At 44.8% G+C, this 16,503-nt stretch overlaps 1 protein-coding gene across 2 annotated transcripts in view; it reads left to right on the top strand.

Moving 5' to 3' along the window:
* The first annotated feature begins 3,239 nt into the window (after nt 1-3,239).
* ATOH8 (atonal bHLH transcription factor 8) overlaps nt 3,240-16,503 on the top strand; it is a 32,491-nt gene continuing 19,227 nt past the window's right edge. The window contains exon 1 of one of the 2 annotated variants that reach the window (XM_085897974.1): nt 3,240-4,265. In XM_085897974.1, coding sequence (XP_085754100.1) covers nt 3,588-4,265 — 678 coding nt within the window. In that variant the 5' untranslated portion in view covers nt 3,240-3,587. The remainder of the gene's footprint in view (nt 4,266-16,503) is intronic. The other variant, XM_085897975.1, reaches the window with a different exon arrangement.

Here is a 16,503-nt window from a genome sequence, read left to right as displayed (position 1 = left end):
TTGTTTTTAAACCTTCAAAAATCTTCTTTGAAATGGCTGAACTAGTCATCAGTGCCAGCATTTATAAAGTGGCAGTTATAATTATGTCTTTAATTATGTAACACACCAGTACACAAACGCCACACAAAACCACACAAACACCACACAACATACCACACAAAACAAGTCTTGGTGAGGGTCTGCAATCTCTGATTGCTCTTTTTTTTGTTCACTTATGCACTCATCAAACCCAAAGCAACAATTCTGGAGGATGTTGAATGTGGTCATCTTTTCTTGCAAAGGATGAATACACATGTGTGTATGTGTGTATATATATATATATATATATATATATATATATATATATATATATATATATATATATATATATATATATATACATACATACATACATACATACATACATACATACATACATACATACATACATACATACACGTACGTACACACACACATATGCACATACCCGATGTGTACACACACTTCCCTCTGAGTTGTCAAGCCTGGGTTTGAATCCCGGCTCGGCTATATACTGTCACCCTGTTTCACAAGCAGGGTGAGGCATCAATGTGTGTACTGTCCCTCAGATGGGTGTTAACCTGGGTGTCCCATCTGCCAACATTTGTTGGATGTTAAAGATCCCACAGTGTCATTCGCGATGTGGAGATGAGGTATTGCTGGCACCCTGAACAAATTCTGAATGTCTTCCCTGACTTCCTGTGTCAGTAGTGACCCGACCAGGATTGTTACCCGAACCAAGAAACTGCTTTGGCTGAACTGATGCTCCGTATCAAGCATGCTATATTGCAGTGTTATTGTGAGAAATTTCTCAGGATATCCCAAAGACGCATTAGCTCAATGTTTTGTCACTGTGTCGTGATGAGGGCTTTGGGTTCAAGTCCAAGATTGAGTGAATGTTTTTTTCACACTGGTCTCATGCAGGAAATGATTCCTGTTTATTAAATTTATTTTACACTTGCAGGGTTTGCTCACACATTAATTGTGTGAGCATACAAATCGTGCTTCCCCATCGTCTCGGGTCACTCACCTGCAATTTATTTTCATTTATTTTTTTTCCATTTATTTATATTTTCATTTACAGATGGTATCCAATGATTCTGTGATTTTTTTCCCAGTGTGCCGGCTTCGATGTCCATCGGCACGCAAAATTTCAGCTTTTTACATCACCTTTAGGTTAGAAAGAGCTATATACATATATATATATATATATATATATATATATATATATATATATATATATATATATATATATATATATATATATATATATATATATATAAAAAACTTTTACGCGAACTTATTTTTGTTGACTCAACATGTGCTCCCCTAAACCATTCCTGTAAAAATAAAATAAAATTCATTCATCATCTCATCTTAATGATTCTGTTTCACAAAAACGGGTGGTCGGCCCACTTCGTTGGAGGCCTCATCTTCCTCTTTCCATTCGACATCCGTTCCCTTTTGTTGAATATAATGGTCTCGACAAGATAATCTCCTTTTTTGCAGAAAAGGCTTAGGCTAGCACATATTGAACAGGGAAAAGTATTGGCTCGGTAACATTTCCTGCCCAGTCACTGAATCTCGGTTGGTAATTAGTGGGACAAAGAATATGTGCTGAAGAGCTTGTCGGAGTTTAAAAAAAAAACCTTTTTTCAAATAGTTGTTGATTCATGATTTACGAAATCACACGTGATACCTCCATGCCGTCCTTGGTTCAATATCAATGTGATTTCACTTTTGTGAACTTGGAATTATCGCTTCTGTGAAGTTCAGCCTCATTCACTGCAAACTTATATCTGGACATTTTCACTCTTTAAGAGAAACTTAAATTTGAACTTCTAATAATGGCAACATCTGATATTATTAAACTTTTCATTTTATGTTGTTATCAAGAAAAAAAAAAATTCCATCATTGTAAATTTCACAGCAATTTCTGGGGAGACATTCGGAAATCATTTCTTGCCTTTGTGAGTGCATGGCAGAGTGTGAAATGATGCATCTCGGAGTGCAACCCTCGTTAAGAAAACCACTTTGGAAAAAAAACTATCGGTCTGTGCAGAGGATGTGGTACATGATGATGATGATTATGATGATTATGATGATTATGATGATGATGATGATGATGATAGGAAATTTGAAATACCCCTTGTAGTGGAAGACGCGTCCATAATTGTTTGGGCCGAGATGCTGAGCAGATAATTTGCTTGAAATTTAATTAAAACCTGATTATGTAACTTTTTGTTTCCATTTTCACTCTCGAAATTGAACAAGGAAAAGGAATTCGTGTTTTCTCCTCAGTCGATCTGCTGCACCTGTGTTTTTATACCTGGAAAGGGTAGGGCGGTTTAATTTTTCGAATGTGGAGGTAAATTATTATGCTTTTGTTAAATTACCTTCCGTTATTATTGATATCATTTCCATGAAATTTGTCTTTCAGGTTGTTCCTTCCATCGTTGACCCCTGACACGCGCGTTGACATTGTTGACACGCGCGTACCCCTCGAGCATTGTTCTCGAGGACGGGGATGCAGCTCGCAGGGACTGTGATTACCTTGATGTGCGTTTCATAGTTCTGTTTTCGATACTCGACAGTCATCCCGACGATGGACTGCCTTTTGTGGTGGCAGCAGGCGAGGCTGCGTCGTAGAGCGGGTTTGTTTCTAATACAATAAGGCGCGTTAAGCCGGCTATCCTGTCTGCAGTCCGGTCGATGCAAAAGATCAAATCCATCGTTTAACATTGCATTCTGTTGAGGCCATAAGGAACGATAATATCGGTTGTAAAGCTTTAAATTTTGAAATTACAGGAACACCTGTGCTTTTTATGGAACTTCTCCACGAGCCAGTTATCGATCGGTCAGTCAGTCCGTGGCGGGGCGAACTTGATGCAGCAGCGTTCACGATCAATTGCGTTTCGGAATCGAGTGAATCCTTCCAGCCTCCTCATGATCGGTTCCTCTGCCTCACGTCCAGGTGACTCGACCGCTCCTGAGAGGCTGCTTGAGCCACCTGTGCGGATCTCGGCAGCTCCGGGCCAGGGAGCTCGTGAGTTTGCAGCTCGCGCTTCCTCGGAGGACGCGGTGGGCGGGGCGCACAGAAGCCCTGAAGGCTGGGGGGGGGGCGGGGTGGGCGGGGCGAGCTGGCGGGGTGGGCGGGGCGAGCTGGCGCTGACGTCGCGCAGCTGGTGAGCCGCACAGCCTCTGCCCTAAGCTTAGCCCGGCGCCGCCTGGGTAAACACAGCTGTTGCCTGTTAGTCTATGGGTTGTGCTGGACAGGAGGGGCCTGTGAGGAGCGAGGGAAGTGCGGGGAGGAGCAGGGGGAGGGTAACGGAGATCGTGGTGGACACTTTCAGTGAGCTCGTGTCAAGTTTCTGTTTTTTACGTAGCCGCGAGCTCTGGACCGGCTCCGTCCCGGCGACCCGGTCCCCTGATCCTGCCTTGGTCCCGACCCGGTCCCCGCGATACGGACTCGAACTGGCTCTCCGTTCCTTCACCCAATTCCACACGAAACTGTAGCCTGAGTGACCCGGTCGATCGCGGTCCCTGTCCGCGCCGTCGCGGTCTCGGCCATGCGGGAGCCTCCGCCTGATGGACCCGCGGCCCCGGCATCGCGCGCCCCTCGGAAAGTGAAAACGCCGCGCAAGAGCAGCAAACCCGTCAAGTACCGTCCGGTCCAGGGCTGCGATCTCGGGACTCGTCGGACGGACAGCGACGGAGAAGAGCCTTTCGAGACGGGTGGCGATCCTGACGGGGACATCGGGCGAGCCGAGGGAGACGCGCTTCGCACGTTCGGATCCTCGGGGCCGGACTCGTGGCAGCAACAACTGCAGCACGAGGCGAAAGCCCCCATAAGTGCGCCCCCCGTGGCCAACACTTTTGTCACCGCTCCTTTCGCCGCCTGGGTCGAGCCGCGCTCGGGGTCTCTGCAACTTCCCGACGCCAAATCGCCGATCCCCGCGCAGCCGCTGCCAAGAAGGCTCGAGCAGCACAAGGGTCAGCACGGACCCTCGTTTTCGGGACCCTCCGCGACCAAACGCGCTCGCCTTGGGCACGTCGAGCTCAACCCGACGATTCCCAGCATGGTCGTGGCCGCCGAAGCCTCGTCGAGCACCTCGTCGTGCACCGCGGGCTGTGCCGACACGTGCGACTCCAAAGCCGTGCAGCACAGCCGGCGGCTCCTGGCGAACGCGCGGGAACGCACGCGGGTCCACACCATCAGCGCCGCCTTCGAGGCGCTCCGCACGCAGGTGCTTTCACACGTCGTGAGCCCTCTCTTCTTCGATTGTCTTCTTCTGGCACCGAACCCTTATTGGGTTGGTGGCCCCCCAGCCCCCCCCCCGACCGGCCCCCAGCACCCCCGACAAGCCCCGTGTTACCCCGACCCCTTCCCTCTTTAAATTACAGCGCAGGTGCGCAGAACTTTTAGATAACCTGCGAAAGAAAACCTGACCACCGTTGGCGCGTTTTTTTTCTTGCTCAAACAATAACCTTTTGTTCCATTTTTGATCTTCCATTCCGATACGGAGGAGCGCTTGGCGGGAAGCGCGTGCGCGCGTTCCCGTGAACCTGGGTTGCGCTGATATGACGTCATCTTGTCGATGAAGGTAACCTTGTTCGTGCTTTACCAACTTTATACGCGACGGCTCACGGAATGAGAGCCCTGGTTGAACGACTTTTACATGTTCGTGCACACCTGGGGAGTGCACACCTGGGGAGTGCACACCTGGAGAGTAAATGATCGACATTTAAAATATAAAAAAGGATTTACTTTATTCTTGATAAATCGCAAACCGCATTTCATGAGAACAGGAGCAAAAATCTAATGCACCTCCGAAGGTAATAAATAAATAATCAATAACAAGTAAGATTCATCAGATGTTACTGTTGTCATGAGTTCCCTTCCACGGAACCTCCATTGCAGGAGAAGGAAGGCCACTCGGCCCATTGAGCCTGTGCAATGGCTGCCAACCTATTGTTGTTTGCCCGTGCTCCAGTCTTTAAATGCTGAGCGTTGAGCAAGGAAGCGGCACGTACGGTTTTTGAAGTCTTTGGTGTTGCTCAGCCAGGTTTCGAGCCACCGACCTCTCAAACTGGGAGCGGATCTAATACGTCCCCGAGTCTGCTTTCTGTGAGTGGCTTCTTCAATATTGCACATGATGTAGTATTCTCTGAAATGATGGGGAGATGGCACATGTAGCTTGGAGGTGGCTCTCTATTCCTTCACCTAATTCCATACGATAATGTAGCTTGAGTGACCCGCTCGATCGGAGTCCCTGTCCCATGGTATCTTTCGAAAAGAGTACCCCATTCTTGGTTGGCCTGTACTATGACTGTTTTTAACGGCCACAATCATTCCCACCTTCTTGTGGGATCGGTAGAGGGGGATGTTTTCAGACTTAGTCTTTCATGAGGTGGCAAGCCAGGCTTGGCATTCAACTGTAGCTGATTTTGGTCGGCATTTGGAATTTGACCAGGGTGCCTTCTCGCTCGCCTTCTCTTCGCAAAGCATGCCGTGGGATCTTCAACGTGTACTCGTCAATGCCAGCAAACGGAATACCTGGCTTGACATCCATCCGGCAGACAGCACACCTCGTGATGCAATGTCCTGCCCGTGAAGCAGCAGTCCGACACTTCACAGTCGGGTCAGAAATCAGACCCAGTCGAGATAGCTCAGAGGGAAGTGCGATACCTCTGCAACATCCTGTCGGAAAATTGTGCCGTCACCCTAACTAGATTCTAAAGCTCCTGTCCTAATCTATCGAGGCATCAGCATCAGCTGCGTAGCCTTCAAAAATGTTGCAACTAGTTGCCAGGTACGTGGAAAGATTCTGAGATACCCCAGGGTGGTGCTGAGAGAGTTGTCTTTACTTCTGGCCGCTGCTACGCTGTGCACGTTCAGATTCTCCAATTACACTTTTGCTGTGATTTCTCGACCTAGGATGTTAATACATCTCCCCCACTGTAGTTATATATTCAATCAATCTTGTCTCAATCTTCAGTGAGTGGGAAGAATGCATCATTACGAGTGCTCGCTCAGAGTATGCATCAAATGCAAAGGGCAAAACTCATAAGACACAATAAACTCAGGTTTTCTTTTTTGCAGGCCCTACATTTAAAGCACAGGTTGACCTTCAGCCGCCTTTCTTTGCTCGCACTTATGCAACCACGGCTCGTCGAGCCCTTGTCTCTGTCGAACAATAACGTGGAGGAAAAAAGCTCGTATTTATCACAAAGCCAAAATCCTAGCAGACTCGGAAGGAATCGTTCTGAAACCTACGAACGTTTTGAGCCTCCAGCCGGAAATTTTCAACATTATTTGTGACCTTCTCTCTGGAAAATGTCATTTTGTTACTTGCTTTCACCGGTTGCTAGTTGGGCATGCTTTAACCACTTCAACGTACATATTGGACCTCGCTCTTAAAATTCCAGTCGGTTGTACTTGGATGGATCTTTCACGTTGTTTTCAGCTTTAAATCCTTGAAAATGCTGCAAATAGTGTCATTGAGGCCAAATTAAAAAGTTTGACAGGTTTCCAGTGTACTGAGCTCTAATATTTAAAAGTGATTCAAAAGTTTTTTTTTTAATTCCACTTTTGAAACCCAAATTTTCTGACCCACAACAGTGTCATTGTGACGTCACTGTCAACAGCTTGTGCTTTTTTTCTTTTCTTTTTTTTTGCCGTGATGGCATCAACTTATGTGTTCGGTAAAATCTTGCAGAGAGTAGCTATTACAGGACTTCGTGGAGTCATAATGGACATTTCTGGACAAACGGTGTGCTTTTGTTGACTACTACTATTGAAACGTATCTACAAGCAAAATTGCCAATTGTAAATATTGTCATTTGCATGGGGTGTCTGAAACCTGAAATATGTGCATTGTGCACGTTATAAACCCAATGCGTGTCAGGCATGGCCCCAGATAAATCGAGTGGTGATTGGTTCATTAAAAAGATGAGCATGGGACGTGGAACCCTGTGCTTTACCTTCTGTTCCTAATGTTCCAAATTAGGCCGATGGTCAGGAAAATGAAATGCCTCCACTCCAACGATATCGAAGTGTTTTTTTTTTGCTTTTTATGATGGAAATTATGATTAAAACACTGCACAGTAACAATGAGTTATTACATTACACAGCACTATTATCAGATTCTGACAAAGAAACTAATTTTGCATGGGGGCTTGCAAAGACAAACAATTAACAATCTATCTTAACTTCCACATGACCTACTGCTGCAATCCTGATGACAAACTGAGAATGGATAGGGTCGGTGGGACTTCTAAATGAATAAATGAACTTCAAACGAAGACAGATTAAAATAACGGGGGATAAAACGGATGACAGGGGATGTGTTCAGAATAGTGACACGGCCTTTGCGTCTACCATGGGTGCTGGCAGGTTGGTGCAGATGTGCAGGCTGGCTGGTGCTGAGTATGGTACCGGGCAGCTTAAGTGACTCCAGTGACCCTTCCTGCACTTTGTTGTGCAGTCTTCACACTCCGTCACAATCTCTTATTCTCTTACAGCATACAGTCTGACACAATGCAAAATACACATATTCTTCTTCTCTTTGCCTCTACTACTCAAGTAAGAGGCAGAAGCACCTGCGGGCTTCCCCTTCTATAACCTGTCCACGGGTAGAGTCTCGTGCCGCCCAGAATTGCATATAATTGCGTGCACACAAGACAATCCCCACTATTCCCATGCTGGGCGAACCAAGTCCAAGGACTTTGTGTGAATAGAGAGTGGGGAAGAGAGAGAGAGAGAGAGAGAGAGAGAGAGAGAGAGAGAGAGAGAGAGAGAGAGAGAGAGAGAGAGAGAGAGAGAGAGAGAGAGAGATATAGATATAGATATAGATATAGATATAGATATAGATATAGATATAGATATATATATATATATATTATAATCATAAAAAGGAGGGGGGTGCAGAAGTGTTGATGCAGACCTACAGACCGGACATGTGGTTCTAAAAGATTGACAGTTAGTTGGCCTCACACAAATCACTTCAAAGCCACACCCCACCAAGGTGCAGGTGGCAGCATCAACAAGGACAGCAGCAACTCGCACCATGTCCTATTCACATTACAATATTTATCAAAACAAGCTCGAATGAGCGAAGATGCTCGTCCTCTTAATGATGACGTCATAAAAACGAATATGACGTCATTGTGATGTATCAGGTTTGCGATAAATTGTCTGTGCTAATGCCCGGCTTGATTCCCGCAAACAAAATTCAAACAGCTTGCCTAGTTTTGGAGATAATGGTATAGGCGATTTCCATTAGCGGCGATATTATGGCGTTAACTTTTTTCTAGGAAGAATTTCCAAAATCGGAGATGGTTACTGCCTGTGTGTGGGCTTTCTGCATATACATAGCAAGTTTCACGAAGATCCGATGACAACTCTGGGTTGTGAAACAAAAAATGTCAAAAAATAGGAATGACGTCATAAAATTGACATGACGTCATAGTGATGTATCATATGTGTGGTAATTCATCTCTGCTAATGCCCTGTTCGATTCCCACGAACAGAATTCAAAAAGCTTGCCGAGTTTTGGAGATAATTTTTTCGGCGATTTCCATTAGGAGAGATATTTTGACGTCATAACATTTTTTTCGAGAAGGAATTTTCAAAATCGGAGATGGTTCCTGTCTGCGCAGGGTATTTCTACATATATATGCCAAGTTTCAGGAAGTTTCAATGAAAACTGTAGGCTGTGAAACAAAAAAGTCCACAAGAACAACAACGTGAGTAAGACTTGGAGATCCTCCACGAGGATCTAAAAAAGTTTATCACTTTTTAAGGGATTTTTTTTACAATTGAAATGTTCTCATTTTATTGAACTGAGTTATTTTTCTGCTCTGAAAATCTGAAACAATTTAATTATTTTGAGGGATCATGACTTTTTTGGAGAAATCCAGGTTCTATATCCACGGAATAGTGAACAGGTGACCGTGACATGTACAGTGCCTTCAGAAAGTATTCACACCTCTCGACTTTTGTCACATTTTGTTGTGTTACAGCCTGAATTTAAAATGGAATAAATTTAAATTTGTTGTCACTGATCTACACAAATACCGCATAATGACAAAGTGAAAACATGTTTTTCGGATTTTTTTTTTACAAATTAAATAAAAATGAATATCTGAAATGTCTTCCATCAATAAGTATTCAACCCCCTGTGTCAATACTTTGTAGAAGCACCGTTGGCAGTGATTATAGCTTCAAGTTATCTTAGGTATGTCTATATCAGCTTTGAACATCTGTATTTGGGGATTTTCCCCTATTATTCCTTGCAGATTTGCTCAAGCTCCATCAAGTTGGATGATGGGGAGCGTCGATGAACAGCAATCTTCAAGTTTTTCCACAGATTTTTCAATATGATTCAAGTCTGGGTTTTGGCTGGGCCATTCAAGGACTTTCACATTCTTGTTCTGAAACCATTCTAGTGTTGCTTAGGTTGTATGCTTGGGGTCATTATCCTGTTGGAACACAAATGTTTGCTGCAATGTGAGGTCTTTTGCACTCTGAAGCAGGTTCTCAATTTTTTCCTGTGTTTGGCTCCATTCATTGTTCTCTCTATCCTTACAAGTCTCAAACTCCCTGCTGCTGAAAAGCATCCCCATGGCATGATGCTGCCACCACCATGCTTCATGGTATGGATGGTGTTAGATGGGTCATGAGCTGTGCTCTGTTTCCACCAGATGTAACACTTTAATTTCAGGCCAAAGAGTTCAATTTTCATCTCATCAGACCACAGAATATTTTGCCTCATGCTCTCATTGATTTCACGTGCCTTTTTGCAAACACTAGGCATGCTGTAATGTGTCTTTTTCTCAGGAGTGGCTTCCGTCTGGCCACTCTCCCACGAAGTCTAGATTTGTGAAGGGTTGCAGAGATTGTTGTCCTTCCAGCAGGTTCTCAAATCTCAGGCAAGGAGCTCTGTAGTTCTGTCAGAGTGGTCATTGGTTTTTCAGTCACCTCCCTCCTTCTCACCAAGGTCACCAAGGTCCTTCTTGCCCAGTTACTCAGTTTCGTCAGCTCCATACTAGAAACAGTTTGGGTAGTTCTGTATTCTTTCAATTTCCCAATGATGGAGCTCACTGTGCTCTTGTGAACTTTCAACACTCTAGAAATTGTTTTATACCCTTTCCCAGATCTATACCTCCTCATAATTCTATCTCGGAGTTCTACGGACATTTTCTTTGACTTCATGGTGGAGTTTCTGCTCTGACATGCACTGTCAACTGTGGGACCTTACATAGAAAGGAGTGTTCTTTCTAAATCATGTCCAATCAATTGAATTGGTTACAGCTGGACTCCAACCAAGTTGTAGAGACATCTGAAGGACGATCAAAGGAAATTGGATCCACTGAGCTCAATTTCGAGTGCCATAGCAAAGTGGTTGAATACTTATTGACAGAAGACATTTCAGCTTTTCAGTTTTAATTTGTAAAAATTTCAAAAAAATAATTCCACTTTGTCATTATGGGGTATGTTGTGTCGATCAGTGACAAAAAATAATTAAATTTCATCCATTTCAAATTCAGGCTGTAACAACAAAATGTGACAAAAATTGAAGGGTGTGAGTACTTTCTGAAGGCACTGTGCAATATGAACTCCACCCATTTAAAATAGGAAATTAATTGGTGATTAATTAGTTAAATGGTTAACAGAGTTGGAAAGGAAGTTTGCAGAAAAACAACTGTTTCCTTAATATCAAGTATAGAGTTTTTCTTCAATGTCAGGCCACAAACTTCACAATCATATTCATGACCAGGAGTTTATTTTTGCTTGGGATGTTTAAACGTGAATACCAAATCAGATAACACCATGTAAAATATTGTAACGTTATTGATATTATGTTGTGACGGAGGTGGGGTTTTTGAGGCTCGCCACGAGGGGAAGCACTCGGGTGCCTCCCAAACACCCAGTCCTGAGATCGGTGGGCACAGATAACTCCGTGCATCGGCAGGTTGCTAAGCATCCACAAATGCCGATTGGCACTGCCAATCCCGGCAGGGTTGCAATACCTCGCGTGATACCTTACCTGTGAATGGCCGAACCAATTAGGATATCTTGCCCTCAGCGCCTACTCGGATTACTGCTGAGCGATGCAGTGTGTGTGCTGGTTAACAAGAGTAAATTCGGTGGGGCAGAACCTCCCAGCTCAACTAATGTGTGGACCATGTTGGACCAATGAAGGAAAAGACGAAACGGGCTGGGTATATTTATAAACAATTTGTTTATAAAGCAGGGGCATGGAAAGGTCATGTGGCACAATGAAGGGTTTTATTCAGCAATATGTACAGCAGGGAAAGCAAGGATTCATGAGATGTGGAAATATAAATGCAATTATTTACAAAAAGAAGACACAGGGCAGAGATAAACCGATATAAAACTTCTACAAGCTTATCTTATGCAAACATTACAGGTGCCATCAGACACACACCCAAGGAAATTAGAGAGTTCAGAAAGAGGGGAGGCAGTTGAGTGGTTTTCGACCTTATCTAATACCTGGTGTGGCCGACGGATGCACACTTTCCAGTCGCTTAGGAGGGGGAAGGAGGGAGAAAAACTGGGGATGTCTATGGTGCATGAGTGGGACGTGCAAATGTGATGCAGATGAGGTGCAGAAGAGGAAGTGTGAAGGAGTGCAAATCGGTAATGCTCTTTTAGTTTCGGCGTCTACAGTAGAAGAGACAGTAGATGGGAGAGATAGATGCATGAGAGGATAGCTTAACGGGGCATCCATGCGAATTTATGAGTATTGGCTGTGGAACACAGCAGGAGCCGAGCGCCGATGACCGAGTGATGACCCAGCGATGACCTGACAACTCCTCGGCAATGACTCGGTACTGCTCGCTTGGCTCGGTCTCAGTGACTCGCGTTGCTCTCTCACCTCGCAATAGCTCAATGGATGACGCTCCCCACTCGGTGACTGGTGCTGTTGGCTCAGGTCTGGTGAGTCTCTCATGCTCGGCTCGGTCAATGAGTGTCCCTGATCCATTCTCTGCCGCTATTTTTATAGAGCCCGGGTGAAGGAGGAGCCAAAAGTCTGATCAAAATGCCCTGTAGGTGTAACCGAGCATCCTCATTGGTGTGCAGACACCACCCCACGAAGCAGCCTCCCCCTGCTAGACTCCGGAGCAGAAAATGGATTCAGTTGCTTCCAGGCGAGGCCACGCAACAGAGCTTCCTGATTTACATGGGTTTTCGGGAGTGCTTTCCTGTGATGAACGTGCACTGGGCTCCATTCGAGCGTTGTTATTTAGCAAAGTGCCAGGGCTACCTGGACGTCATTAAGTGAGCCCCAGCACATATTTGTGCTTCGAGTTACGTGCCAAAGTGTTCCCCCTCGCAATGTCCTCCATTCCCCGGTATTTCAAAGGACTCTGGTGAGCATCTAGGGAACTAACTGTGGTTGTGGTGCTTTGGAGTGGTTGTAGTGATGTGGGGAAGCACTATGGTGTTTGTGGTAAGGACATTGAAGCATTGGGAGTGGTTTACATGGTTGTGGTGAGGAGGCTATAGCATTTTTAGTGATTGTGGTGAGGCAGTCGAGCAGAGTTCACTGTGAGGATTTTTAGGAGGCGTTGTAGTGATTATGGTGAGGGTTGTATTGTTATCGTGAGCATGGTGAGTGTCTGAGGTGAAGTGTCCATTGAATAATGGCACGCGGTTTGAACGGGAAAATGGCATGCTTATGCAAATGAGGCTCATAGTAACGGCACCTGTTCAGCCTGTGGCGTGCATGCATGGATGACGGTAAAAATTAAAGTAAATAAAATAGGTGAAAGAATAGCAAAGGCAAATTAAAGACCGAATTGAAAGCCCTATGCAATGCATCTTGTCCCATATACCCACTAGACATAATGGAGGGGCTAACTGAACGAATACTAATGAAATCACTGTCTTGGGACCGCTGTATGTTGGATGCCATTGCTTTGGAGAAGTGCCGGCTTCGCAGTGCCGCAACAATATGCATAACAGTCTTTCCTGTCTGTTGGGCCGAAGCTTTTTATTTTGTAACTTATTTATTATTTGCAGATTTGTAAGGCATGTAATTGCTCTGTAAGGGATGTAACCACATTTACGCCCTTTCACGCATCGAGTTACATTCAGAGTTTATTTTCCACTCTTTCAATTTGATCATCTTTTAAAATCTTTGTAATTCATGTCAAAGTACACTGATATATATATATATATATATATATATATATATATATATATATATATATATATATATATATATATATATATATATATATATATATATATATATATATATATATATATGATACTCTTAACTTCATGTTGTGCATCCCCAAGAAATTCCCTTTAGACATTACCCTGTCAACACCCCCATTTGAATACGATTTAACATTTGGTGTTGTTAATTGTATTAAGATTGTCTTTTGGACTTGCTGATAAAGCACCGTGGAGTTTTATAAAACTTTCAAGGTTTTGATTACAACAGTTAGCACAAACTTTTTGCGTATATATTGTTGCGGGCCGGGGTTCGAGGTTCATTACGAGGGGAAGCATTCAAGTTCCTCTCGAACGACTGATCCTGAGGCCACCAGCCACGGATAACTCCATGGTCTGGCGGGTTGCTGGTCAACCATGAATGCCATTTGGGACCACCAATCCTGGCAGGGTTCTTGCTACTCTGCTTGTTACCTTTCCGGTGGATTGGCAGTATCAAGCTGGGCCCATACCAACGATACGCACTTGCGTTATCGTTTATAATGAAGTGCAGCTGAGCGGAGCTGCCAAGTACATACTGGCTAATGTGTAGAGCCATTCAGTGGGGTAAAACTTCCCAGCTGTTATATCTATATGCATGTGTGTATATATATATATATATTTTTTTTTTTTATACACAAGGGGTGCTAGACTTATGACAGAGTTCCCTTCCTACGACGCGTCGTAACGTGGTTTTCCGCGTAAGTCAGAACACACCTTTTGGTGTGTTCTGCCCCTCATTCCTCAAACAATCTTTTAGCCTTCTCCTGAATCAACATAAGGCTCATTGGGATACGCTGTTGATGGTGGTCTTCCAGCCAAAGCACTACCCTAAAATTCTGACTATGAGCCGCAACTGTTTCCCTCAACTTCGACCTCTGCGGCTAAAATAATGATGCGGCTTGTTTATGGATTTTTCCGATGTTGCGGGTTTTCTCGATGACGCGTTCAGGCCAAATCAAGTTGTTGTCGTCAGTCTTCAGTCTATGTTTAGATTCACATTCGGTTTCAAAACTGGTTTTGACTCTTCGTGAATTCAAAACTCACTGTAAAAGTCCTCTTCCTGCAGAAAGTCCATTAATTTTCCTGACTCATCGCAGAGAGGTTATTCTTCTTACTTGGATCGACATCGTTATTTATCTATATAGTATTTATATTTACGTTTATTACCTTGCATTGTTAACCGAAACTTGAAAAACATAGAATGAGCGAGGTAAACCACAGCTGAGCTAGAAAAAGTTCAATCCACACGCCAAGTGTCTTCCTGATCGCCGCGGCTGTTTGTATGTTTCCCTGCTTTCTTCAGTGATGAGTTTGCGACCTCAGAATATATTTAGAGAGATATTGAGTGCTAAGCCAATGAAAGAAACACAGAAAGGAGCTGAAATATTTTACACGGGATTTATTTATAATGGGGGGAGGGGGGGGGCACGCAAGGGGCAGAGTTATCCAATTCTAAGAAATGAAATGCAATGTACAAGCAAAAGCACTTATCCATGTTTCTACTTCAAGACGAGGCCCCATGGACATGCACACGCACACACAGATACCCAGAAAGAAAAATGGACCTTCCCGCCTCGTGTGGTTTGGCCGAGACGAGTGAACCAGACCGGCGTCGAGATGCGACCAGCCCAGCGCAAGCGAGATGCGACCCACGCTCCAGCAGACCAGAGCAACATGACGATGCGACCCGCGCTCCAGCAGACCAGAGCAACATGGAGATGCGACCCACGCTCCAGCAGACCAGAGCAGCGTCGAGATGTGACCCACGCTCCAGCAGACCAGAGCCGCGTCGAGATGCAACCCGCGCTCCAGCAGACCAGAGCAATTCAACGTCGGCGACGAGACAAGAGCAGAAGAAGTGCCAGCGAGATGCGACCAGCGCTCGAGCAGACCAGACGCAATTTATTTGTTCTCCCTTTCCTAGTGCTTTTCGGGTGCAGTCAGCTCATGCGTGGCCTGCTGTCATTTGGCGGACCGCGTGTTACGGCTCCTCCTTCTTGCAAAGGACCGCCCCTCCAACAGGAAGTTGAGTAACAGTATCCCGCGCTGGCTTCCCATTGGCCGATCGCCTCGGCTTTGCGCGCGCGTCGCTCATTGGGCGCAAAATGACGCATACCCTTATTTGGTGCCAGGCCAGAACGAAACGTTTCGTGAGCGTCTCTCGCACAGACAATGCCTTGAGCAGCGTCTTGTTATTGGCGTTGTTGATGTAAAAATCCGAGCTATAAAAATAACTTCACAGCGCATGTATGTAATTTCCACTAGACCAGGGACGGGACCCTAACTAGAAACACAGTACCGATATAACTGAGCTATAGGGGACAACTGTCTGTCTGTGTGCACAAGGCTTCTAAATTCGTAACAATGTATGTATGTTATTATATATATATATATATATATATATATATATATATATATATATATATATATATACATGTGTATATATGTATATATATACATGTGTATATATGTATATAGATGCATGTGTATATATGTATATGTATATATATAATATATAATATATATATATATATATGTATATGTATATAGATACATATATATTGTTACGAATTTAGAATTCGATTGCACACAACATACAGGTTCCTTTAGTCAGCTATGTCGATAAGTGCTTGTTCCCAAGATAGCTTGCCTTCCATTGTTTAAATGTTCAGAAATCGATTTAATAGTTAGGGAGCGAACAATGGAGACGTCCCTCCCCCTCTTCTGTGAAGAGGAAGAAGAGCCCTGCCGTCCCGTGATTCATGACGTCAACAACTCCCTCCCACTCGTGGTTGAGCTGGGGATGGATCACGAGGGCATGAGTCACGCCGGGCGCGGGGGAGGGGGCGGAGAAGGATAAAGAGGAGATCCTTTCTTTGTTCGTGCTCGAAGTGGGAGAGGAGTCGTTCAGCAGGCCGTCGGGTCCTGCTTGGCTTGGGTTAGTGTTGAGGCTTTCGGAAGCTTTTTGCTTCTGCAGAGAGGTTGTTCAGCAGACCTTCGGGTCCTGCTTGACTCTGGTTAGGGTTGGAGGCTTTTGAAGGCTTTTTGCTTCGGCTGGCTCAGTGACCTTCGGCTGTGGCCTGGCTCTGGGGGAGGCTTTTTGAAGGCTTTCTGCTTTGGTGGTTCAGTGGGTCTTCGGCTTCTGGTGGCTCGGTAGACTTCTTGGAGAGCTGCTTTGTTTGGGAGAGAGTTGAGCCGGTTGCTCGGCTCGAGCTGCGAGTGGTGGCTTCTTC

Source organism: Eptatretus burgeri, chromosome 10 (assembly GCF_056783735.1).
Source record: "Eptatretus burgeri isolate ZD-2024b chromosome 10, Ebu_testis_v1, whole genome shotgun sequence".
Lineage (NCBI taxonomy): Eukaryota > Metazoa > Chordata > Myxini > Myxiniformes > Myxinidae > Eptatretus > Eptatretus burgeri.
Note: the sequence above shows the minus strand (reverse complement) of the source record. Positions and strands in the feature narration are given on the sequence as shown.